The sequence below is a fragment of the Physeter macrocephalus genome, chromosome 2, assembly GCF_002837175.3.
Source record: "Physeter macrocephalus isolate SW-GA chromosome 2, ASM283717v5, whole genome shotgun sequence".
Lineage (NCBI taxonomy): Eukaryota > Metazoa > Chordata > Mammalia > Artiodactyla > Physeteridae > Physeter > Physeter macrocephalus.
Genome location: NC_041215.1, coordinates 118,357,348 through 118,383,816, shown reverse-complemented (window position 1 = coordinate 118,383,816; position 26,469 = coordinate 118,357,348). Strand labels below are relative to the sequence as shown.

The window sequence follows — 26,469 nt, the reverse complement described above, 5'->3', positions numbered from 1 at the left end:
AGAACCAACTGCTATACTGTGAGCATCCCAAGCTACATGGAGAGGCCACAGGTAAGGGCTCTGGGGGACAGCCCCAACTGAGCTCACAGCCCCCAGAAGGCATAACTACCAGCCACAGGGGTGAGCCATCTTGGATGTATGCACAGCCCCACCGAGCCTTCAGATGACTCAGCACCAGCCACCACGTGAGTACACCTGCACAAGAGGCCTCAGAGAGAACCACCCAACTCACACGCCCAGTCATCTCACAGAACCATGAGAGATGATTTTTTTTAGTGTCATTTAAGACACTAAGTTTGGGGAGGGTAGTCTGTAACCAGTAAACGATAACTGGAATAGGCACAAAGTAGTTGAAAGACTTATTCAAGATTGCAAGGTTAGTCAGTATCACGGCAGAGCAAGGATTCAAACCCAGGCCATCTGGCTCTAGAGACGACACATTTAAACATCACGTTGCCTCTTGCTTCTGATAAAAGTTGTAATATCCAGTGGAGGAGCCAAAACGAGAAAAGAAAAACCTATCAGGCTCCAGTGGTAGTATATGAGTACGTGTAAGAATAACTCCTCAGCTTCCCCAGAACACTTGAGGGTGGACAGCATAAAGAGGCTGGGATCATGCATTATTAAGTGGAAGCGACAAGCAGTTAAACCATGAGTTACAAGCTCAAGACCAATCTGAATCTTACCTGTCGCTGCACAAACATGGTCATCACCTTCTTTGCTAGTTCAAATGGGGATTCTTCACCAGGAAGGGAGTTACTCGTGGTAAAACGCACATCCATACACAGCACCACAGCTGCCTGGAAAAAAAGTCCCAAAGAACGTGTGAGAAAATGTTATTAATGGTCATTAAAAAAAGAAACAAAAGAGATGTCCTTTACTTATTTCACCCATAGATATTCAGGGTATGCATGATAAAGGGAAGGGAGGTGTTCTACTTAGAGAATGTATGCAAGGCACATAAATTTTCACTATGGAGAAACTTTAAATAGTCCTGATATTTCCTGAAAGCTAGAAAGTATCTGCCAGGACAGGAGCATGCTCCAAGTAGCTGCTGTTCCTCTGGCCTGAGCCTGAGCATAAATCCATGGGGAGCAGATCTGAAAACAACCTGCAGGCTAGAGCTAAGTCCAGCCCAGCTGAGCCCAAAATATTATACATCAAACCAAATGCAACTGATATGCTGACCCACGGTATGAGTACAGATGCTTTTGTTGTAAGCCACTGACTTGGGGTGTAGCTTGTTATAAAGCATTTTGGTGGCAATAGGTGACTGTCACAATCTATATATGCTAAAATGATACACTCCAATAATTTGAATCAGTTTGTAAACTGGGAATCTAAAATGAAGACTAAGACACCAAATCTATTCTAGTAGGGGACACAGACACATAAATGATACCAGCACAATATTCCATGACCGAGGTATACAGTGGATACTAAGAGAGCACACAGGAGGGGCATCTACCCAAGACTGGTGGAAGGGATAGAGGACGGGTAAGGAGACAGAAAAAGCCTCCTGGATATGATCCTTGGGTGAACCTTAAAGAATGAGTAGGCAGACTGGGAGAAAATACTTGCAAACGAAGCAACTGATAAAGGATTAACCTCCAAAATATACAAGCAGCTCATGGAGTTCAATATCAAAACACCAAACAACCCAATCCAAAAATGGGCAGAAGACCTAAACAGACATTTCTCCAAAGAAGACATACAGATTGCCAACAAACACATGAAAAGATGTTCAACATCACTAATCATCAGAGAAATGCAAATCAAAACCACAATGGCCATTATCAAAAAAATCTACAAACAATAAATGCCGGAGAGGGTGCGGAGAAAAGGGAACCTTCCTGCACTGTTGGTGGGAATGTAAATTGATAGAGCCACTTTGGAGAACAGTATGGAGTTTCCTTAAAAAAACTAAAAATAGAACTACCAAATGACCCAGCAATCCCACCACTGGCCAAATACCCTGAGAAAACCATAATTCAAAAAGATACATGTGGGCTTCCCTGGTGGTGCAGTGGTTAAGAATCTGCCTGCCAATGCAGGGGACACGGGTTCGAGCCCTGGTCCAGGAAGATCCCACAAGCCACGGAGCAACTAAGCTCGTGCGCCACAACTACTGAGCCCGCATGCCACAACTACTGAAGCCCTCGTGCCCAGAGCCCGTGCTCTGCAATAAGAGAAGCCACCGCAATGCGAAGGCTGCACACCGCAACAAAAGAGTAGCCCCCCCTTGCAGCAACTAGAGAAAGCCCACACACAGCAATGAAGACCCAACACAGCCAAAAATAAATAACTAAATAAATTTATTTTTTTATAAAAAGGTACATGTACCACAATGTTCACTGCAGCACTATTTACAATAACCAGGACATGGAAGCAGCCTAAGTGTCCACTGACAGATGAATGGATAAAGAAGGTGTGGCACATATATAAAATGGAATGTTACTCAGCCATAAAAAGGAACGAGATTGAGTCATTTGTAACGAAGTAGACGGACCTAGAGTCTGTCATACAAAGTGAAGTAAGTCAGAAAGAGAAAAACAAACACCATATGCTAATACACATATATGGAATCTAAAAAACGGTACTGATGAACCTAGTGGCAGGGCAGGAATAAAGATGAAGATGTAGAGAATGGACTTGAGGACACGGTCGGCGGTGGGAAGCTGGGATGAAGTGAGAGAGTAGCACTGACAAATATACACTACCAAATACAGAATGGATGGCTAGTGGGAACCTGCTGCATAGCACAGGGAGATCAGCTCGATGCTTTGTGACGACCTAGAGGGGTGAGATAGGGAGGGTGGGAGGGAGGGAGACGCAAGAGGGAGGGGATATGGGGATATATGTATACATATATCTGATTCACTTTGTTGTACAGTAAAAACTAACACAACATGTAAAGCAATTATGCTCCAATAAAGATATAAAAAAAAAAGAATGAGTAGTAGTCGGTCATGTGAACAAGGGGAGTTTTAGGCAGAGGAAACCAAATAAATAAAGACACCTGGTCATTGGCTAGCAATCATGTATGTAGGGGACTAAGGAAATAGGGCAAACATAAACTAAAAGTAAAATGGATACATGTAAAGTTCTCTATTTGGCAACCAAAGTTTAACTGAATTGGGTTGGAGGAGACCTGAACAAATAGCAGCTCACAATTTCAGGGTGGATTATAAAATGACATTATAAAATGTCACCAGTATGACATGGCTATAGGAGTACATTCCCCACACCTACCCCATTCCATCATCCAAAATATTTTCAGTCCTATCAATGGTGTAGTAAATTTAAGGAAGGAAAAGACAGGTTTTATGGTTTAAAAAAAAAAAACTAAATTAGATCCCAGGAGACCTGGGATCCAGTCCCATCTTTACTACCAAGTAGCTAAATTCTTGGGCGTGTCACTTAAATTTACTGTTAATTTGTGGAGGCAGGAAGCAGTTGTTGGACTAGATGAGATCTAAGGTATTTTCCAGAGTTAACATTCTTTGACATTGACTGACAGTCTCACCTGTGCTTTGTACTGATCAGACCACACTTGACAAACGGTGAGCAGTTCTGATCATCACATCTTATGAGAAACACTAATTACAACTGAACATGAAATGAGCAGATTAGAGAAGGATCTGGAGAATATGTGACCTGAGGAACAGGTGGGAAAAACTGGCTATTTGAACAAGACAAGAAGATTTAGAGGAACCTGTTATCCTCAGATAGTTGACAGCTGTGTTATAAAAAGACAGCTCCACAAGAGAGATAATAGGATCAACAGATAGAAGCTATAGAGAGATTGATCTGACACCATATTAAGGGAGAAAAAAATAATATTTAGAAGTAATAAATGAAAGAACTACTGTTTTCTGAAGCAATGATCTCCTGACCCTAAAACTGTTTGAAAAACCTAGATGAGCTCCTATCAGGGATGTTACAGATGATCTCTAATTTGGTTACATCTCAGGCAAGGCAAAACATGGAAAGGAAAGACTATTTAAGTTTTTTCCCTAGTTTACAAAGAAGTAAACATAATGCATTAATATTAAGAGAGTTCTAGATTATAAATAGCATGTTTGGAGAAAGGGTGGTAATAAACTACAAAATTCCTTTGAGAGCAATAAAATTTACATCCCATAGTTTCAATGCTCTGAGCATAAGAACCTTTAAAGTTAAGAGTCCCCAAATACGCTGCTGCACCTATTTAATATATGTTTATAAAAGCTACTTTTATGAACAGAAAACTCTAAATCAGAGGACTAAAGGTCCTTTGCCAGGAATCAGGTATCCAAAAAATGGCATCAAAGGGTTTCACAGTATGGAAGTTCTTATCTGCAAGCAGAAGAATGGTCTATGTAATACCTCAAGCTCCCTTCTGGTAGCAGTAAGAAATCCAGGAGAAAGAAATTGAGCAGCATATGGCAACCCTTCATTTAAACACTGAAGCAATACAGGCTATTAGAATTCTGCTGCAAGTCCACCTGCCATAAACAGCTGCTTCATTAGCGCTGAAAGTTTTCAGCAGCTGAAAGGAATAAAGGAGGTGAGTGGCATACGTTCATAATCATTTTAATCAGCATTTCCCTATGGGGAGTTAAGGAGACTAGGGATAGGCTGCTCCAACTCCTATCTTGTTTATCTGTATACCAAATGCCTAATAAAGGGCCTAGTTTTGAATAGATGGATGGACAGACCGATGGATGGATGGATGAATGAATGAACAAGTCCTTGGAACACACCTCCCTCTAGAGACCCTTCGGAGACAACTACCACGCTCTGCCTATATTGAAAATGCCATTTAAAAAATTCATCATAATGTTATTAACCTGGGTGACTGAGGGTCATAGATTCCTAGCAAGAGAGACATTCTCCCGGACTCTGAAAGCAGAAAGGCTGTGTTCAAATTCGGATTCTACCACTTGTGGACTGGGTGACCTTGGGCTAATCACTTCACTTTCTTTAGGCCTCGGTTTTCTCACCTGTAAATTGGGGATAAAAGTTTTCAACTCATGGGCTTGTTGTGAAGATTAAATGACACCGGAATAAAGCGTTAGATCAGTGCCTCACCAGAGTAAGCTTTCGCAATAAATGCGAAATATTAGATTATTATAGAGGTAATAAGACGTTTTACATTTCAAGTTATTTTACTCTCAATCCTCTTAAGTTTTACAAGCCTGTGGGATTGGTTCGTATCGTGCCTAACTTCCATTCTCACAGATTTTTAAAACCCAGATTCAGAAGTAATGGAGGAGTCGGGGGTAGGCTGGGATAGAGAGGTACGGAGGGGAGGTCGGAGTGGGATGGAAAGCAGGATGAGGACCGGTAGAGAGGAAGTGAGAGGATGGAAGGGCTGAGTAGGCGGCGGGGGTGGGGAGTGGGCGAGGCTCAAATTCCCGCCTGAAGACTCCAAATCGCCAGCTTATCTCACAGCGCATCCCTAGACCCCGGCCCTACTAATCCAGCCCACCACTGGGATCTCTCTTTCTCACTCCTTGGCACCGCCATGATCCCATGATTCCTGCTTCCGGACCCCCGGCACAGGCAAGGCCCAAGCCCACAGATGTTCTTACCTTATTCCCCGACCGCGCCATGTTGATGTTCCGCAAGCGCCCTGGTCGCCTCTTCCGAGCGGGAACCTGCGGCGCCGAAGCTCAGTTCCGCCGGACTCGGAGCTGGAAGGTCTCAGGAAGAGCCGCTTTCCGCGGAGGCTGGAAGGGGCGGGGAAACTGTACGTCGACGCTCTGAGCATGCGCAGAGTCCCTGCGTTTCTCTGAGCATGCGCAGAGTCCCTGCGTTTCTCTGAGCATGCGCAGAGTCCCTGTGTTTCTCTGAGCATGCGCAGAGTCCCTTCGACGCTCTGAGCATGCGCAGAGTCCCTGCGTTTCTCTGAGCATGCGCAGAGTCCCTGTGTTTCTCTGAGCATGCGCAGAGTCCCTGCGTTTCTCCTCTAGTTGAGCAGCTGTGTGGTCTTTGGGCTTCTCAAATCGCTAGAATTAGAAATCATTTCCCCGAAAGATTCACTGCCCTTTTCTCACACGGAGAATGATGCCTACAGCGTTTTATGTCAGAGATCTGGAGTTAGATTTCCCTGAATATGAGCATGAATCCAGAAAGTCACTTAACTTCCCTAAAATTCTGTTCCTTCTTCTAAAAATAAAGATAATGAAAGACGACAGATGCGATGAACTTAGAACCAACTCCTGAAGGAAAAGTAGTTTTCCAGGCAATCAAAAGTGGAAGGAACATTATTCCTTGGAAAGGAGATGGGATGTAAAAAGGCCTGGAGGCATGAAACACCATCTGCTAATGATCTCCGAATACTTCGAAGCGTTGCTAGCTTGGAAAGGAAGAAGTGAGGTTTAATTCCAGAAGACGAATCTAGGGAGATGTTCTAGAAATGGCAGCTATCAATTTCGGTGCCTGACAATCGCTCCACCCCCTTTCAAAGGAAACTGTCCAGCCTGCAGCCCTTGCCTCTTTGAGGGAGGCAGGTCCAAGTTGAACCTTACATAGAAAAGGCTATTTTCTGTACCAAATGACCCACAAGCTGAGAGCTGACTGGACGAAGGGTCTGGCAACCTGCAGTGTCTGCCAGCCTAGAACATTAAGTCCAATCAGCTTCTGTCCCTCTTGAAAATCAGACCTGGAAAAGCAGGCCTGCAGCTGGAAAGATGTGGAGAGGCCGTGAGGAGGGAGGGGTCTTGACGGAGCCTAAGTTATAAACACACTGAAGCCAGGAGAGTCAGGCACTTTCATACGGTGCTTTCAGAGCCCAGAGGGTTCATCTAGCTTTTGATTCAAGGAGTTCTTTTAAGGCTGAAATATTATTTTTAAAGTATTTTTCATATGACAGGTAAATAGAATTACTGGAGACTCACCATGGTGAAGGCAATTTCTATGCTTTATGCCCATGATTTTACCTTGTGTTTAGTCTCTATTTCCTTCTCGTTTTTTCCTCTTCCTCTTGTACTTTCTCTGTCCCCTCCCCTCTCTCTTTCTCACACTACACACCCTCCGGTACAGATTTGTTTCCTGGGAAAAATTTTTAAAACTCTAGTGCCTGTGCTTGTTTGCATCTCTCCACTGTCCTTATAGAAGTCTTTAGGATCATACACTTCCAGACAGCTAGGCAGCCATGGTGTTGAGAATGGATATGGACTTTAAGCACTGCTTCTCCTGGCAAAGGGCCTCCATTAATCAAGGGTGAGGGACAAACATTACCAATGTGACAGTGTAAATGGCGACTCCCTTCTTCCTCCACAACGAAAGGATTCTGACTTTGTTGGTTCCATTTCAGCCTGTCAGTTCAGGATCGGTTTAGATTCGTGTGATACAGAATTAGGTGGAAAGGGTAAAGATAAGAGGTGATGGGCTATGGTTAGTAGAGGAGAAGGGGCATTTTGGACAGAAAGAGGAGTGCATGGGAGCCACTGTGGCATATGAGGGAATGGATGAAATAAGAGAAGGAGAATGACATCATTATTTTGATGGCCCCCAATAGCCATGCCTCCCAGCGTCCACATCCTTATATAGTCCCTTTCCTTTGAATCTGGGCCAGCTTTGGGACCTGCTTAAAATGAGGTAAAATGTGGTGGAAGTGACACTGGGCCAGTTTTGGACCAAAGCTTTCAGAGTACCTGGCAGATTTGGTTTTTGCACTCTAGTGGGAGCCAGATACCATATATAAAGACTGACTACCATAAGACTACATGCTATGAAAGCCCAACCTAGCCACGTGGGAAGCCACACGGAGGAGCACTATTAGGGGTTATGTGTTTGTGTTCTCTCCAAATTCATGTTGAAGCCCTAACCCCCAATGTGATGGTATGTGGAAATGGGGCCTCTGGGAGGTAATTAGAGTTAGTAGAGGTCGTGAGAGTTGGGCCTTTATGATGGGATTAGTGCCATTATAAAGAGAGTTTGGGATTAGTGCCATTATAAAGAGAGTTTGTGTGCTTGCACTGACTCCCCCCTCACCAACCCCACCAGCCATTTGCACAAAGAAGAGGTCATATGAATATGCAGAAGGCAGCCATCTGAAAACCAAAGGGAGAGCTCTCCTCAGGCTCAACTCAACCGTGCTGGCACCCTGATCTCAAACTTGCAGCCTCCAGAAATAGAAGAAAATTAATTTCTGTTGTTTAAGCCACCCAGTCTATGGTATTTATTATGGCAGCCTTAGCAAACTGATACCAGCACTCAGCACCAATGCCCCAGGGGCCCACCTAGGTGACAGCCAGCACCACTTTGGCAGAAGTGCAAGTGAGGCCATCTTGGGAGTAGGTGCTGCATCCCCAAGGGAGCTGTCCCAGCATTAGAGAGGCATTGAATAGAGACCAGTAATCTCCATCAAGCTCTGCCCAAATCGCAGAATTACCAGCAAATAAGTCAAATGACTGTTATTTTAATCCAGTAAGTTTTACGTGTTACACAACAAGAGATAACTGAAACAATAGGGGTATTTTAAACTTGCTGTAGTGTAGACTACGCATCCCTTAAGAGTAGGTAACAAAGGCAAGTAAAGAATTTTATTTTGAAATTACAATTCAAGTTGCTGAAATGTGTTTGAGTTTGATATTGCTCTGAGAGTGAACTACATAAGTGATGAATTCATGAACATTACACAAAATAAAAATGTGCAGGCTTTGTGTTCTGGCAGAGGTGTAACAATGTTTATATGGGCGATTGGAAAAATTAGTTTAAAATCTTAACGTGGTACAAATATGAAATAAAAGTTTATATCCCAGAAAGATGGGAGTGGTGATGTACCATATTCTATGTGATTTTAAAATACCATTAAAAAAACATGTAAAATGCTTGTTTAAAATGATTAAAGAAGACAATTTCAATGATACAAATTTTATTTATCACTTTATGAAACGCTGTTTCCATTCAAAGGACAACAAAATGAGACAAAGGCAGGAAGCTTTTACAGGATAGATAATAACGAATAAGGAGGAGAAAAATAGAAAATATCTGATTGGCTGCGGCCACATAGTCAGCCTTGTTTGGAGCAAGAAGGAACAAGGAAAGACGTATAGAGCCCAAGCTGGCTTGCTGTTTGGGGGTTGGCTGACCGGATATACAGTTGGGCCACCATATGCATGGGTTGGGCAACCACAGATTCAACTGACTGCAGATCAAATTCAACCCCTGGTTGATTGAATTTGAGGATGCAGAACACAGATATGGAGGGCCGGCTGTACTACCATTTTATATAATGGTATAAAGCACTTGAGCATCCATGGATTTTGGTCTCCACAGGGGTCCTAGAACCAATCCACCACTGATGCCAGGGACGACTGTACTACATTTCTGGTCAAGCAGAACATTTAAAGGGATACAAAAGTGACCTAAGGTTTGGTTTGCTGATGTGGCATCTAGGCAGGAGTGGCTTCATCTTGGGCCTAGAAAGTATTTCAACAGGCTCATGTTAGTAATTAAATTAATTGAAGAGGGGAAAATTTCTTTTTTTTAAATTAATTTTTATTGGAATATAGTTGCTTTACAATGTTGTTAGTTTCCACCATACAGCAAAGTGAATCAGCATTATGTGTACACATATATCCCCTCTTTTTTGGATTTCCTTCCCATTTAGGTCACCAAAGAGCAGTGAGTAGAGTTCCCTGAGCTATACAGTAGGTTGTCATTAGTTATCTATTTTAGGCATAGTATCAATAGTGTATATACGTCAACCCCAATCTCCCAATTCATCCCACCACCCCCCCTTTCCTCGTTGGTATCCATATGTTTGTTCTCTATGTCTGTCTCTATTTCTGCTTTGCAAATAAGATCATCTATACCATTCTTCTAGATTCCACATATATGTGTTAATATGAGATATTTGTTTTTCTCTTACTTCACTCTGTATGACAGTCTCTAGGTCCAACCACGTCTCTACAAGTGACCCAATTTCATTCCTTTTATGGCTGAGTAATATGCCATTGTATATATGTACCACATCTTCTTTATCCATTCCTCTATTGATGGACACTTAGGTTGCTTCCATGTCCTGGCTATTGTAAATAGTGCTGCAATGAACATTGGGGTGCATGTGTCTTTTTGAATTATGGTTTTCTCTGGATATATGCCCAGTAGTGGGATTCCTGGGTCATATGGTAGTTCTATTTTTTGTTTTTTAAGGAACCTCCATATTGTTCTCCATAGTGGCTGCACCAATTTACATTCAAGGAGGGTAAAATTTCTGATGTTGGCCACTAATCACTTGCAACACTGTAAAACTTAAGCCCTAGGTGGCCTGGTATCAATGACAGAATGAAACTTTCAAGTCATCTAAAATTAGTTCTTTTTAAGATTTAGAACCTTGTTTTATTAGAAATCATGGATAACAGGGGTTTTGTTCCCCTTGGACTTGAAATGAAGGGCGCTACCTAATGTCGATGGACAAGATGGCTTGGGAACATTGGTATCATCATACTGGATCAGACATGGTTTACCAAGCTCAGCCTATTATGGCTGCAGAGCAATTGGAAAGCATAGTCCTCCTTCCTGATATTCACCATGAAGAGTAGGTAACTATGAGCTAACAGAATGTTCAAGTATGGCATTTAACTCTCTAATTTCTCCTCTAAAATTCTCTAGGTATTTGCTGACAGCAAAGATGAGATTGCTTCAGGTCTGTTTGGCTAAGTTTTCCTTCCTCAGGTCTAGGCTTTTACATACCTCTCTGAGCCCATTTGAAATGATTTTATGAGCCTATTTCTTCCACTAGGTGGCGAGCCCAATTAGGGTGAGGGTTACATCAACTTCACCTAGGTATCCCATGCTCCTTACCCTGACCCCACCCTCCTTCATTCTGCCAGGGACATCTTACCCTTGTCCTAATCATGACTGTTTTTGGCCTTGGCCGTTTGTTTCCTTAACCCCTGAAAAAAACGTGACAAATGTGGCTGCAACTTCCTAATGTAGGCTTAGGTAAATCTGTGATCTGTGGAAAAAATCCAGCTAAACAGAATCCTCATATGTTGGTGGTCTATGGGAAGAGTCAAGACATAAGGACCCATATTAAGATCATTATACATATATAAAATAGTCACCACGCTGAACCTTTTCTGAAAACTGTAGCGTTCAAAGCAATTTTGGAGAAACTCAAAGACAAAGTGAGCAAACGTTAATCTGATTTTATTTTTATTCTCTTTGTCTTCATTTCAATTGTTTATATCTCTGCAAAAGCACCAGAGAGCACCAACATTATCTTAAAACGTTTTGGACAGAGTTGTTTTGTTTTTTTTTTTCAAACTAATAATAGTTATTTTTAAAAAGGAGGGGTTTCCTCTGAAGGTGGAGTTCAGCACCATGCATCAGGCAAATGTCCTGGCCTTTGGTGGGACAGCATTGCTTGACCCACCTGGTTTGATTTACAGCAGTTCTTTCAACAGCTTCTTCCTGAGACATGAACCATGAATAGGTCACCAGCTATTCTTATAAGGACTCAAGCCTCCAAAATCTGCTTGACCTCTTAGGATTTGACTTTTTTGAAATTAGAAAGAGACCCTCAGGAATATTTTTTTAAAGTGCAGAATCTATTAATCCGGATCCATCTGGTTTACACCCTCAGTGTCCATGAAGACCCAAGCTTTTCAGCACAGCAAAGACTGTGTTTGCTGTGAGAAGAAAGTTCTGAGTGAGTGAGGCTCTGAGTGAGTTTTGACAAACCACAAAAAGCTAACTGTCTTCTTGTGCTTAGGGCTGCTGACTCTGCTGGGGGAAAGTCTGACAGATGCAATGCCTCCCTTTGCAGTCTTTCATCTGTACATTAAACTAAACATCACCACCCAGGCCCACCTTCACCACCAGGAAGAAAGCTATGCTACTATGATATAATTGTACTCAACTATTCACTCTTCCTTTCTAAAAAACCTGAAACCACATGGCATTATAGATATTTAATTGCAACATACATGAGTTGCTAATATCTATGTGTGGTTTATGCATAGTATATGTAGCTAGTATCTATGTATAAATTCTCTGTGTAATATTTAGGCTTAAATAAATAAATAAATACATACATAAATAAAACTGTATTCGCAGGTTTGGATCTGAATGTATTTAAATAATTACTGTGAGCCAGAGATTCTTACCTGCCTACCAAAATAGCCATTATTTCCTTGTCTCTTAAATTAGCAGAACCCAAACATTTAGAATATAGCTGCCCAGCCAAAAGACTACATTTCCCAGCCTTTCTTGCTTGTGAGGTCATGTGACTATGGTCTGGCCAATGAGATACAAGAAGTGTTGAGGGGGCCTTCTGAGAAGCCGCCTTAGCCTAGAAAGGTGTATGTCCTCTTCGTTGTCCTTTCCTCTGTTCTATCCGAAACAGGGATGTGATGACTGCAGATGTAGTCAGCACTGGGTGCTGAGGATAAAGGCAATGAGGGTTGGGGAATAAAAAAAGCCTGGGATTTTGATGACTTCATCAGTTTCCCTGATGGTCTGCCTCCAGATTTCTTCTATATAGGAAAGAAACAGACTTCTATCTTGTTTAAACTACTGATATTTGGATTTTAATTATATTTAATATATAAATCAAAATCTAAGTGATACACACATATCTTTACATTCTGCTACACTGTTGCAGCCTGTTTCTTAAATATTTCACTCCATCCCTATCTATTATCTTATTGGTGGACTTGGTCTCCCCTGAGCCTCCTTATTCTCCCTGTCACATTTAGTCACATCTCCCCTGGGTTCCAGGCACCAGGAACACCTCCAAGCTCCTGAACTGACACACACCTGAGCTCCCTTGTCTCAGAAAAATGGTCATCTTAGGGCAAGGAATGAAGAAGAGTTTATCCATTGGATGGACTCTTTGGGCACAAATTGCTTTTCTGTTTCCTGCCCTCCTGGAAACCAACAAGATGGTAGGACAGATCAGTGTGGGCTAAAATTTTCCAGAAGAACTATGTATGGGGGAAGTGGGGGGAGGAATAATTTAAAGAAGGAATATTCTGAAATTGGAAGATGATATACAGGCTACTGAGACCAGAGAATCAAGTAAGTTGTTGGGAGTTTAGACAGTGGATGTTTCTACCTCCTGGGTGGCATCCTTGTTGGACAGATTGCCTGAGATATTGTCAGATTCAAGCAGCTCCACAATGCTGTAGGGAGAACAGTCTTCCAGACCCAGCTTGCTGCACAGCCAGCCACAGAAGCCTTTCTCCATGTCCCGGGCAGCTTGCCACCATGCTCCCCAAGACCATGAGAGCTGGACCACGGCAGCATAGAGGCCCAGGGAAGAGGCCATGGCCATGATGAGCACTGGATAGAAGAGAATGAGGCAGGGGCAACATGAGATCTTGTGCCAGAAGGTCCTCTCCTCGTTGTACACAAGAAAGATATTGTACCAGGTGATGGTGCCATAGTAGAAAGAGACCACGAAGGAGAGGATGAAAACCACAGGCAGGCAGACCAGTGTCCAGAGGACCACGTGGGGCCCACGGTCTGCTCCCAGCTGGCAGGCCTTTCTGCCTTCAGGTGCCATTTCCCTTGAAGACACTTTAGGCTTGGTGAGTTCCTGCAGCTCCTTCTCTGTCAACGTGACATGGATGTCCACCATCTGCCCCTTTTTCTTCCCTCGGGTGATGGTCCCAGTTAATGTGACATAGCGGCTGTCCACAGGCATGTTCCACATACCTGCAGGGCATAAAGAGGGGAAAGTCAAGATCAGAAGAGTAGACATTTCATCAGACCGTCATCCCCTGAGACTGGAGCTGAGTACAAGAATGTCCATTATTATAGCCCCTGACACGGTACACCCTGACATGGTACGAAGTCAGTGTTTCCACGATGGACTGAATGGGTCTCCCTCAGGGGAGGGATTAGTACTCCCACGGTAAACTCTCACATCAGGGCCCTGAAGCAGGTTAAACTTGTTTCTCATATTCTCTCTCCACTTTTCTGGGCCTCTATCATGTCTGTGGTATGCAGGGGAGTGAGGAACTCTACCACAGACACCACTTCATAGTGACCTTATTTCTAGTTTACAAGTGCTGTGAAAATACTGTTTCTGAGTATCAGCTACTGTGTGTAAAGGTGGTGCTGTGTGTGTGTTATACTATGAGCAGCCCACCCCTCTTCTCTCCTCATTCCTAACCCCATGCTTCTCTGAGAGGGTCCTCCTCATATGCTGGTGGACATCCCAGCCTTCATATCCAAATTCTGTACACACACAGGCACCACACATACACACGCACAACATACACACATTCCCCAACAAAAATACACCAGTATCACCACCATCACCACCACCACCACCAGCATCACCACCATCACTACCACCACCACCAGCATCACCACCAACACCACCATCAGCATCACCACCACCACCACCAGCAACACCATCATCACCACCACTACCACCAGCATCACCACCACCACCACCAGCATCACCACCACCAGCATCACCATCATCACCACCGTCACCACCATTATCATCACTACCATCACCACCACCCCCACCAAACAGCCACTCTTTGGCCATCCCAGCAGTGAGATTGCAGGTAGTGAAACAGCAAAGTTCACAGTCCTTAGTATGTGAAGTGTAGTCTAGAAGTGGAGGATGGGAGGAGGGTATAGGCTTTCGGTTGGCATGTCCCCCAGGCCCTGTGGACTCCTAGCCCCCTGGCTGGTAGACGGACAGAATGGGGCTGCCTCAAGAGCAAACGTCCCTTCCTCCGAGAGGCATCCCCAACCACGCAATCTTTCACTCCACCTGCCTCCCTCACTTGCTCATCTTCCCGTCACTGAGGTTTACTGTCTTTGGAACCCGTACCACTACCTGCAATTGTCTCTTATCTGCTGACTTGTTTGCTGTCTGTCTTCCCCTGACTGGAAGGTAAACTGCATGAGGGCAGGGGCATTGCTCATCTCGTTCACTGTAGGTGTATGTCTTAGGGATGACCATCGACACAGAGATCTACCTCATCCATCTATTGCTGTGTAGTGACACTTAATATGGACACTCCACAGTTTCCTTAACAGCAACAAACATTCTTATACATGCTTCCTTACGCACATGGGCATGAGGTAGATACTGAGAATTTCTTGGACATAGGCTATGCAATATTTTGAATTTTAATTTTAATAGATATTGACAAATTTCCCTGAAGTGGATTCCTCTTCCACATGAGGTCTATGAGAATATATCCATTTCCACACATTGACGTTATCATGTTTTACCCAATTTTTGACCATCCTACATGTGAAGGATTACTATAACTCATTGTTGTTATAATTTGCATTTTCCTGATTATTATGAAAGTCAGCTATTAGTTTCTTTACCTTACATGTATTAAACAGTTAGCATGGTTGTCTTGTATTACTATTTTTTGTGTATAAATTGGTCTCTTCCATTACACAAGGAGTTCCAAAAGGGCAGAGATCTCTTCCGTATCACCTAGAAGAGAACATAATAAATGCCCAACAAATACCATTGATTTGTTGAATGAAGACTGCAACACTGCGAGAAGAAATGTATCAATAAGAAGTACGTCAGTGAGCAAATGCCTGTCTGTCTTCTGGAGGATCCTCATTTGGTTTCCTTCCTGTGGCTTTAAGTGGGTGGCCCCAGAGAGACTTACCATCATCCGCAGGATACTCTAGGAAATCATCTCCCTCCTCCTCTTTAGGCTGATCTCCACCTTCTAATTCCCCAGGCTCCTCATCCAGTTTCTCACTCTCTGACCGGTAGATGATAATAGATTCTGGGCGGGACTCTTTCTTCCTCTTTTTCCTGCGACCCAGTGTGGATTCCCCATCAAGGGCCAGGGCAGCTGCCATGGCTTTCCTCAGAGAGCCCTGGTGGGGGCTTGGGAGCTGGCCCTGGCCTTCCACTGGTGCTCGCTCTTCCATCCTAGTCCTCAAATCTAGCTATTCCTTGTAAAGAGTCCAATTTGCTTGAGCAAACTCACGATCCACACATCACAGAGCTTCTTCCAGGATGGGGCTATGCAAAGACGTTCCAACGATGAGTTGCCCTTGAAAGATACGAAAGCAAAATCATCAACAGGGAATGAATAGGGTGAGATGGAGAGGGGTGTAGGAAGTGGTCCTCAACTTGGCAGAAGCCTTTGCCTCCCTTTATTTCTCATAAAACTTGATTTGGGGAGTGCTATGGAAATACTTTTACAAGAATCAATCGTTGTTAATAAAATTTTTGGCGTGTTGCCATATTTTATGTTGCATATATTATGCAAAACTCATCAATCTAGCTGGGGGATGCCAAATATAAGGAAGTTGGGGGAGGAAGCCTTACAGACAGATTAAGGACCATTCTTCCTCCCACCATAGATGGAGATTGCTATGACAGGACCAGCACTCCAGGCTTCTAGCTATTGGGTCAGCCATTACAACTATACTCAAATGGTTGAATGCAACTTTGAACAAGCCATCCAATGATGTCACAACTTCACTAACCATGCCTTCTCTGATATTCTATAAAGACACTTGTCTCCTGGCTTCTTGTTGGCCCAAGATCCCAGAATGGCTGGGATCTGTACTATCACCTTCTGGGAGACAGGTGGAAAGAATGCACACTTTTCACTCAACACTTTTCTCCTCTTTTGTTCTCCAGGTAAAAAGAGGTGGGAGAGAAGAGAGTCTATACAACATCTTTTAAGGAAGAAACTGATGGGCCTGTGTTCTTGGTACATGGAGCCATTAAGAGGAACGGAATGTTTTGAGTGCTATTGCTAAAGAGGTGCCAATTAGCAAATACCCAGCCACTCGCATTTAAACAAACAGGTAGCTGCGGGACTTCCCTGGTGGTGCAGTGGTTAAGAATCCGCCTGCCAGTGCAGGGGACGTGGGTTCAAGCCCTGGTCTGGGAAGATCCCACATGTCATGGAGCAACAAAGCCCATGCACCACAACTACTAAAGCCTGTGCCCCTAGAGCCCGCGAGCCATAACTACTGAGCCTGCTGCCACAACTACTGAAGCCTGTGCACCTACAGCCTGTGCTCCACAACATGAGAAGCCACCGCAATGAGAAGCCCACTCACTGCAGCAAAGAGTAGCCCCCACTTGCCGCAACTAGTGAAAGCCCACACATAGCAACGAAGATCCAACACAGCCAAAAAAAAAAAAAAAAAAAAAAAGGTAGCTGCTTGTGTGCTTCTTTTAAAAAATGTTATTATATTATGGAACATTTCAAACATGTAAAATGAGAACATTTTTATTAGGGAAAGTGGCAAATCTTTATAAAAGCAAAGAGAATAATTTGAATGAATCCTTACTGTACCTCTCACCCAATTTCAACAATAATCAAAATATTAGTAGCCAATTTTGTTTTATCTCCTCATATTATTTAAAAGCAAATGTCAGAGATATCATTTCATTTCATCTGTATCTGTTTCAGCATGTACCTCTTACATATAAGAACTCTCTTTTTAAAAAAAGATTATCGGGGCTTCCCTGGTGGCGCAGTGGTTGAGAGTTTGCCTGCCAATTCAGGGGACACGGGTTCGTGGCCCGGTCCGGGAAGATCCCACATGCCGCGGAGCGGCTGGGCCCGTGAGCCATGGCCGCTGAGCCTGCGCGTCCGGAGACTGTGCTCCGCAACGGGAGAGGCCACAACAGTGAGAGGCCTGTGTACCACAAAAAAATAAATAAAAAAAGATTATCACCATACCATTATTGTACCTAATTTTTTAAACAATTCTTTAGTATCATCAAATATCTGGTCAGTTCAAATTTCTCTGTTTAAAATTTTAAATTCTATTTTCTTGAATTAGGATTCAAATAAGATCTATGCAATGGAAACAGATCGTACACCTCTGTCTATAGCAGTGCTGTCCAATAGAACTTTCTGCCATTGCACCTGAAATGAGTCTAGTGCAACTGAGGAAATGAATTTTATTTTTATTATTATTATTTTTTTGGACCCGCTGAGCAGCTTGTGGGATCTCAGTTCCCCAACCAGGGATTGAACCTGGGCCCTCGGCAGTGAAAGTGTGGAGTCCTAACCACTGGACCTCCAGGGAATTCCCCAGGAAATGCATCTTAAATTGTACTGAATTCTAACCAATTTAAATTTAAATAGCCACATGTGGCTACTGGCTACTATATTGGACGGAACAGGTCCATATGTTCCCCAACCAATTTTTTTTCCTTTTCCTTTCTATTTATTTGTTAAAGAAAGGTCATTTACCTTGCAGATTCTTATAGCCTAGATCTTGAGGATTGCAACCCCCATAGTGTGTTCCTCTGAACCACATATTTCCTATAAATTGGTAGCTAAATAAAGAGGCTTACTCAGATTTGGGTTAGAATTTTTTTTTGGTTGGTTGGTTGTTTTGGCAAGATGTTATAGATGGTGTTTTGTATTTCCATCAGAAGGTAGCTAATATCTGCCTGACTCTGTGAAATTAGTAGCCATTGATGACTATCGGCCAGACCCATTCGTTCATTAGGTGTTACAAAAATGATGACATTCTATTTCTCTCATTTCTTCTTTATTTATTAGCCAGAATACTCTCATGGGCCTTTTTTAAAAAAAAAATAAATTTATTTATTTATGGCTGTGTTGGGTCTTTGCTGAAGCCCACGGGCTTTCTCTAGTTGCGGAGAGCGGGGGCTACTCTTCACTGCAGTGCGTAAGCTTCTCATTGCAATGGCTTCTCTTGTTGTGGAGCACGGGCTCTAGGCGCCAAGGCTCAGTAGTTGTGGCACAAGGGCTTAGTTGCTTCACGGCATGTGGGATCTTCCCGGACTAGGGATCGAACCCACGTCACCTGCATTAACAGGCAGATTCTTAACCACTGCGCTACCAGGGAAGTCCCTTGGGTGCTTTTAACAAACCCAGTTTTAAACTTAGTGGAGGAGGCAAGTGGCGCTGTTGTTATATAATATTATTGTCAATTATACTGTTAAATACCTTTCTTTAATGACAACAGTGGCAGCTTCTATTGATATGAAAAGTTTCTGAATTATTTACCAAACAAATGTCCTAATTTCCAAATAACTGTATTGATAATTGAGAATTGTAGTAGACTCTACTCACAGTTCTGTTGCCCCAGGCGCCCAGAGACTGTTTACTCTCAGTAACTCCAGGGTGCCAGCTTTTTGGTTACTTTTGTTCCCAATTCTCAAATCTTCATTTTGTTTCAGTGCTGAGCACTTCCTTTCTTTCAATGCCACATGCACACTCTTTGGTGTCCCTTTATCCCAAACAATAACACTTCTCCTCTTATTTGTATTAAATGGCCCCAATGTTTAGTGGACTGGCCCAGTCAGGGCAGGGTGGGGAATGGCGAGGATTATGAAAGAGACAAAAATCTAACTAGGCGCTAAATGCCACTCAATCTGAAGCAAATCCCATGTCTTAATATGATGCATCTTCTGTATTACCAGGTACCAAGACTGACTCTATCACATTTCTTTAAATGCCAGAACTCCCCAAAGTCTGAGCAACCTTCTCAGCAGGTAGCTTTCCTCCACTGTGCAAGTATCACCTAAATACTTCTCCTTTGTCCGCTAATTGTTAATTTTCTTACCTGTTTCCCCACTGGATGGCAGGTGGGTACTGGGTCTTATCACCCTTGTATCTTGGGCACATAGCCCAGTGACTGAAACAAATGAGGTGCTCAGCGACAGAATTGAAAACGCCCACAGGTGGAATTAAGGTTTCACTAAATCCTCAGAGCCTGACTTTGCCTGTTTGAACAAAATAAGTACCATTACCTTCACATTCTTATGCATGCAGGTTGTTGGACTATGAAATTCATTTGGTGACGTCTCTAAGAGCACATGATGTTCTAAAAATGGGAAGATCCAGCGTACAGGAGCTTTCTGTAATAAAGTAGGTTCTAATGTCCTCACTTGACATTATTAAGCTCATCCATGTTAAATAAAGAAGTGAGAGAACTGGATTTAAGCCTAACTTGCACAACTCCTATCTTACAGAACAAGCACTATTTTGCAATGAGGACATCTGGACTTAATAATAGTTATTACTTTAGTAATAACTAAAACTTACTGGATGTTGACTGTGTGCCAGGTGCTGTTCTAAGAGCTTTTCAATAATCATTATTGTGTAATCCTCACAGCAAACCAAGGAAGGAGGTACTATTATTATCCCCATGCAGAGGAGTAATTTGCTCAGGGTTACATAGTAATGGTGCTGTGACTCACACTCAGGTTTGCTAATTTCAGAGCCCATGTTTTATTTACCATGCTTTGCTGCCTGCCAACATTTACCCCAGATTTTATACTTAAACCTCTAGAGCTGTCTTTGATGAATCCATCTCCTATATTAAGGATATATTCCTATGTCCCTAATACTAAGCAGTCTCTAAGTCCTGCCACCCATTCCTATGGAATCTCTTTGGTAATGTGTTCATTTCAATTTCCACTACCACCATATGCTAGAATACAGCCCCTACACTACTTCCTCCATGAAGGTTCCTCTGCCTTCTATTTCAGAATTCTTCCTCTACCATTTTAAACAGTGATTAATGACACAAGATATTTTTATTTTGTCCAGTAATCGTCACTATCTTGCCATTTCTGACTAAAATATATCTCAAGGGTCTGCCTGGTGTTTGAGGCTCTCCATATTCATGCTCCATCCTAGGGTTCCATAGCAGTTTTTCCCACTCCCCATAACATGACTAGTTGACACATTTACTTATGTCGGTTCCTTCACCTTTTTCACTCTTCTCCACCTCTTTCAAGCATGGCTCAAGAGACTCACTCACTCATGTTCCCTTCTGTGACCACCCCAGCCTACACATGTCTCTCCCCAACCCCAATCCTGTTGTTGCAGGAGTGAGGTGAGAATGACATGAGTGTTCGAGTGTCCAATGCCTAGTATGAGTGGATGCTTCATAGATGTTAGTTTCCAATCCCTTTCTTCTGCCTTTTCCTACTCTGTATTCCAGTAGTATTTGTCATCTGTACTATATTCTCTTAGTGCTTAATTATGCAGCATTTCATATCATCTTGAACTGATTATGAATGGCTTCATGATTTTTCATTCATCTCCCCACTGAAGATTATAAAATTTTAGAAGTCAGGAACTGTCTTATACTTCTTTACCTCTAAGGGGAAGACCCCAGGGCTGGACATGTAGCAGATACTCAGCACGTACTTGTTGACCCGGTAAGGCAAAGGGGAAAGGGAAATGCCTATTTGTAAATATGATGTGAACAAGTGTTAAGAGAGGAAGCCTTAATTATTTTCCTCATTTCTGTACCCTTTATTATGCTGTTTAGCATTTGAGCTGAGAAGCAGGTTTTGAACATTTCTCCTTTCTTTTACATATCATAAGAGAGAGGGTAGGAAGAAAATTTCTCTAGTTTCCAAGGTTTTAGTCAATATAATTAAGAGAAGATGCAGGACTCTGCTCTTTTTCCTGGAAGGTAGGCTTCGCCCATCCTCCACCTCCACCCCCAGTCCAAAGATTATTAACGAATGTGATACTGCAGACTGTTAACCTCAATCCACCATTAGCTCTGACTCCTCAGTCATTCTGGGGGGAAAAATAGGTTTTAAAGTATATACTCAGATTCTGGAACTTATGCATAAAATAACTGGTTTAAGCCACCCTTGAAGAAAATTCTCCAGATAATTCTTAAATGCATCCACTACTTTTTCCCATCTTCATTGCTACCATTTTGGTCTAAGAGGCCATCATCTCTTACTGAGGTTCTAAAAATGCTCCGTATCTTCTGGCTTCTACTCTTGCTGTCTTCCAATCAATTCTCCACTTAGAAGTTAGAAAGATCTTTTGAAAACATACATAAAATCAGGCCATTTTCTGCTTAAAATCCTCCAGTGACTTCCCACTGATATAAAATGAAATCCAAACTTTTCATGTGGCCTAAGGACTTGTGTGATCTGGCCCCTCCCTGTCCTGCCACCCTAGGCTATACCATCTCCCTCATGTATACCTCCAATGCTTCAATCACACTAGCTGCCTATGTACTCCTCTAGAGTTTTATTAAAAGAAAACCAACAGCTCTTAAGCAGTCAGTAGACACCCCAAAACTCACAACACCACAAAATGAACTTACCTACCCAGGTATAGTGCCTTGGTAGAGCTGAGTCATCAGCAGGAAGTCTGGTCATTACTCCCATCCTGTCACTTGGTCACTAACTCCCACTCCCACCTCCACAGTGGTGGCTCACTGCTGCTTCATGGACCTCTCATCATCAGGCATGATTTCCTTGGAGTCTGTTGATGATTCTCTGTTCCTAGGTGGTCACTGAAGCAGACCTGATCCAGGGCCTTCTCCAAACCCACCCAGATATTCAGCAGAACTTGTGGGCTTGGTGGGTGGAGAAGCCAGGGAGTTCTGAAGCCTCTGCTCTTAGATTAATTGCAGGGAAGCAAGTAAAATATATGGATGAAGTGTGGCTGGAAAAAGCTAATAAATGGCAATGACACCAAGCCTTAGCAACTGGACACAGGGAATGGTGGGGGCTATGGTAAACGTAAGCGCTCACTCAGGTCTCATCTGAAATAGCAAGTTACTGTTCTCCTCTCTTTTTCCCACCAAGCCCACTGTTCAGCCAACTGCTTTCTTAGAGAAATTCAGGTCTATTTGGTATGGGTTGGCTGAAATTTCATGAGAAAGTTCCTGATTTTAATTACTGCAATTAGTCCAAATTTAAATAAATTACCATGTGGACAAACAACCAGAACAAATCACAGATAGGCTGCCATTTTGCTGTCTCTGGCTTATAATGCTTCCAAATTAGGGTGCCCTGCTCCACTGGTTTAACTAAGTACAATCAGGAATTGACTTTTTGCACCTTCACTGATATTAACACATCTTCCTCTTCCAAGGAACCTCAACCGGGGCTAAGTGGGTAAAGTATCATCATTTTCAAGTTCATTTATGACTACTACGGTGAGCTGTGCCTTGCTCCAGCCCTGCTGTTCTTCCAGTTCTTTTCTGACTTGTGTATCTGTCACTCAGAGGGCTACATATCACCTGTCTGGGGTGGCCAAACTCCCCCATTAGCATCTTGGTTTGCCACCATTAGAGGTACTAGGCCAACCAGGAAATAAAATGTTTGCCATTTTACCACCGAAAATTACTATTAGCCACTCTCAGAGAGACAGTCTCACCAATGTAAAGATGAAAGGAAATTTGGTTCAGACCAGTATCAAGTGATTGGAACGATGATGGAACAGCAACTTAGAACTCGCAGCTTCCAGCCAGTTGCTATGATTGAGTGTGAGCCCGCTCAGGCTGCAGCCTTTTCCTTTGTGGTCCTGTGAGCAGCATTTCTCTTGTCTCCTGGTCCTGAAAGGCTCCCACACTGAGGCTGGTTCATCATCTGGGGAGCATCTGACTGTCTACAGAGGAAATATTTCCCAATAGTGAAGGTAGTTGGTTATAAGGAGCTTGAGCAGCTTTAGTGTAAGAGCTGTTAGATCTGATCTTTATTGTCTGATATTTTGTTTACTTATTGTCCTACCTCTCATGGCACACATACCCCTTCCACCCCCAACTACCAACATGTGTACATCCTAGAACATAAACTCTACCAAGGCAGGGACACCTAACCGTCTTGTCCACTGTACTGTAACCCCCATGTCTAGAATAGTACCTGGCACATGACAGGTGCTCAATAAATATTGGCTGAATATTGTGAACTGGTTAAGAATCTTACTTATACACGTTGGCTCAGGACTGCTTTTACATCAAGGCAGGCGGGGCTAGATATGCCTCACTGATATTCCTTCAGCACCGAGAGATTCTGTCTCCATGTTGAGAATCCCACAGGGCCTGTCAGTCTGAGCCAGCAGCTGCTTCGTGAAGGGGAGAAAATGAAGTTACTAGGCAGATGGGGTGGGGGAGGGGTGGGAAGATGGGCGAGTAGCAAGAGCATCTCAGAAGATGAACGGAGGGAGGGAGTGCTAATGGGCTAGGACAGAGTGGGAATGTGGAAAGATCATAGCCACGGTGATGCCTTTTTCCCCAGGACAAAGGGGGCAGTGATGCAGAGTGCCAGGTAGCATTTGATTTGGCCAAAGGGAGAGTCATTGCAGCAGGGCAGGGATGCCTTGAGAAGAGAGGGCTCAACCAGGAGTCAGAGCTAAAATCTGGAAACAAAGAGCCTTCAAGAGGCAGAACTACTGCTGTGCCTCCAGGCCTTTTGGGGTTAGCACACATTCAAACCCTGACTGAGGTCAGAGGCCGGGGCAGAGAGGACGTGCCTTTTTTCTTTTTAACAAAAGATCTCTTGAAGAGACTCCACATCTCCCTTAATCACAGGCTTTCTTTGGACTGTGAAAAAGCTTTCTGACTGCTCCTGGTGCAACTTCCTTGAGGCTGAGGAATGGCTCCTTGTCATCCTCAGCAAGCAAAACTGGCTGGAAGCCAGTCCAGTCACCTTTTCACTGGAGGACTGCAGAATCCCTCTCTGAGGCCACTGAGCCACCACACAGAGGCTGCAGTACAGCCAGGCCCATGTTGACCCGCCCTGGCAGAGTTCCGTGAATCCCCAAGTCCAGACCAGGTCACAAATCACATTTAATTAGATCTTCAATAAAAGTACCTTTGAAAGAAAATTTAAAGTGTACCTTCCTCCCAAGAAAGAAAGCCTAGAATTTTTTGGAATAAGAAACCTCTTAGAGCTGAGTTAGTAGAAGTGATTCCTTATTGATAAACTATCCAGCAAATGAGAAGTGGAAGAGATAGCTTCCCTTCTTTAAGCAGTGTGGATTGGAATCTGTCAGCAACAAAGACAGAGGGGGAGGTGTTTCTCAAAGGAGGTCAAAGGAGGACAGGGGGATGGAGGAACAGGGAGGAAGTGATGTCTGCTTCCACTCTCAACCAGATCCATTTCCAATTCACTCTAACTCAGTGGTGGACCCAACAAAAGAATGATGGCATTTGTTTGTTTTTACCTTATTTTAATACCTTGCTGGGGAAAATACAGTACTCTTGTTAGGGGGACCACTGACTGAAACCAACCCCCCTGGCCAGGCCCAAGAGTAACCACTTGCATGAGTTATCTTAAACAGGAGGTCCTGGTAAGGAACGCGGAACTAACAAGCTGCCACCAACTGGAAGAATTCAGGAAAGGTCCAAAGGAGAGAGGAGACATCAGTCCATATGTCCTACCAACTCCCAGATTCCTTCTCGCTGGAATCCATCTTGGCTGAGTGATGCGGGAGCCACCAGGAAGGACCCTGAGTCAGAACGATTGGCCAGGGACAACCTGGAAATTAACCCCATCACCGTAAAACCCTGAGACTGTGAGCCACGTGGTGGAGCAGTCCTCCTGGATTCCCTTACCCTACTGGTCTCTGCCCCGGCACCCCTTCCCAATAAAATCACTTGCTTTGTCAGTACATGTGTCTCCTCCAACAATTCTCTTCCGAGTGTTAGACAAGAGCCCACTCTCGGGCCCTGGAAAGGGTCCCCCTTCCTGCAACACTCTGACAACAGACTTAGAAACATGGTCCTGCCTGGACTGTTAAGACCACAGCACCTGACACATTCCCTAGATTTGTCAAGTTCTCAGGCAAAGTCTCCCAGGCTAGTCCAGGTGTAATTCCACGCTGGTGGGTTGACAGCAGGAAGCAAGATGGAGAATTTGAATAATAAATCACTGTTAATGGGCACCAAAACACGGATGAGAAATCTCCCCCATCCTCAGGAGGCTCGCTCCCCTGCATAAGGAATGAACTAGAGGGTAGGATCTCAAACACACACCTACAGATGCATTCTTGCAGGAAACATACACCCTTCGAGGAAAGATCTTCTTTTGGACTCGTCAATTTATGCCGCCCAGCTGAAATGTATCAAATCTCAAATCCGGTAAAGGTTCCTTCTTTCCTTCATTCCTCAGTGAGGAGAGGGAGATGAGGTGGAGGTGGGCTTGAGCTTTTTCTAAAAATCATTTATTATCTTGGTTCTCTGGATAACTACAATTGTATTTCCCCCCTCCCCCTCTCATTCTCATCCTTTCCGGAGGATGAAGCCGGATTTCTCCGCCCTCAGCTAAGGTTACCCCTTTCCTTCCCAGCCAGCTGCACACAGCAGCTGGAGCCAGAGCATCGCTGGACTTCCAATGCGGGCGGGCGCAACAAGGAGGCAATACGGGAGGCTCCCGAGCTGCAGCCTCTCTTTACCCAGATGCACTGGAGATTTAATTTTAATTAACCGTGAGAGCTATAGCACTGAGGATTGAATTTTTCAAAATAGAGCACAATCCCGCTTTTTGTCCTCTTCCCTTTCCCCAAAGCATAGAAATAACACACACACACACACACACACACACACACACACACACACACACACACAAGGAACAAAGAATCTCACCTACACGTGCCGGGGAGATAGGCAGGCTGACAGTTTGGACGGTAAGGACGCCGCCTTGGGGGAGCTGTTCTGCGCTGGGAGAATAGAGAGCCCCTAAGACGGCCGCGCGGGGTGGGGCAGGGCGATGGAGAGGGGCGGGGCGACGCGAGGCAGCGCGAGTGG

The 26,469-nt window shown here is 43.7% G+C and overlaps 3 protein-coding genes across 12 annotated transcripts in view; all 3 read right to left on the bottom strand.

The window, feature by feature from the left end:
- The window catches only part of XRCC5 (X-ray repair cross complementing 5), a 99,769-nt gene extending 94,047 nt beyond the window's left edge, over positions 1-5,722 (bottom strand). For 2 of the 4 annotated variants that reach the window (XM_028481680.2, XM_028481685.2), the window contains exons 1-2: positions 5,577-5,722; positions 687-800 (exon numbers count right to left, since the gene is read on the bottom strand). In XM_028481680.2, the coding sequence (XP_028337481.1) occupies positions 687-800; positions 5,577-5,597 (135 nt within the window). In that variant the 5' untranslated portion in view covers positions 5,598-5,722. The remainder of the gene's footprint in view (positions 1-686; positions 801-5,576) is intronic. The other 2 variants (XM_024124735.3, XM_024124737.3) reach the window with 2 other exon arrangements.
- Positions 1-19,580, bottom strand: part of SMARCAL1 (SNF2 related chromatin remodeling annealing helicase 1) — a 285,071-nt gene extending 265,491 nt beyond the window's left edge. The window contains exons 1-2 of the mRNA XM_055079371.1: positions 19,519-19,580; positions 17,811-17,814 (exon numbers count right to left, since the gene is read on the bottom strand). Coding sequence (XP_054935346.1) covers positions 17,811-17,814; positions 19,519-19,580 — 66 coding nt within the window. The remainder of the gene's footprint in view (positions 1-17,810; positions 17,815-19,518) is intronic.
- TMEM169 (transmembrane protein 169) lies at positions 9,824-26,376 on the bottom strand. Of its 7 annotated transcripts, XM_055089978.1 has the most exons (7): positions 26,308-26,376; positions 23,648-23,783; positions 23,100-23,330; positions 22,039-22,199; positions 19,519-19,678; positions 15,606-16,001; positions 9,824-13,659 (listed from the first exon to the last, which is right to left on the bottom strand). In XM_055089978.1, the coding sequence occupies exons 6-7, from the start codon at positions 15,874-15,876 to the stop codon at positions 13,037-13,039; spliced, it is 894 nt and encodes a 297-aa protein (XP_054945953.1). In that variant the 5' UTR covers positions 15,877-16,001; positions 19,519-19,678; positions 22,039-22,199; positions 23,100-23,330; positions 23,648-23,783; positions 26,308-26,376; the 3' UTR covers positions 9,824-13,036. The 7 variants fall into 7 exon arrangements, with proteins under 7 accessions (XP_054945953.1, XP_007123194.1, XP_007123199.1 ...); XM_007123132.3 differs by having other exon boundaries at positions 22,039-23,330; positions 26,312-26,376; XM_007123137.3 differs by lacking the exon at positions 19,519-19,678 and having other exon boundaries at positions 22,043-23,330.
- Between the last annotated feature and the right edge of the window lie 93 nt (positions 26,377-26,469).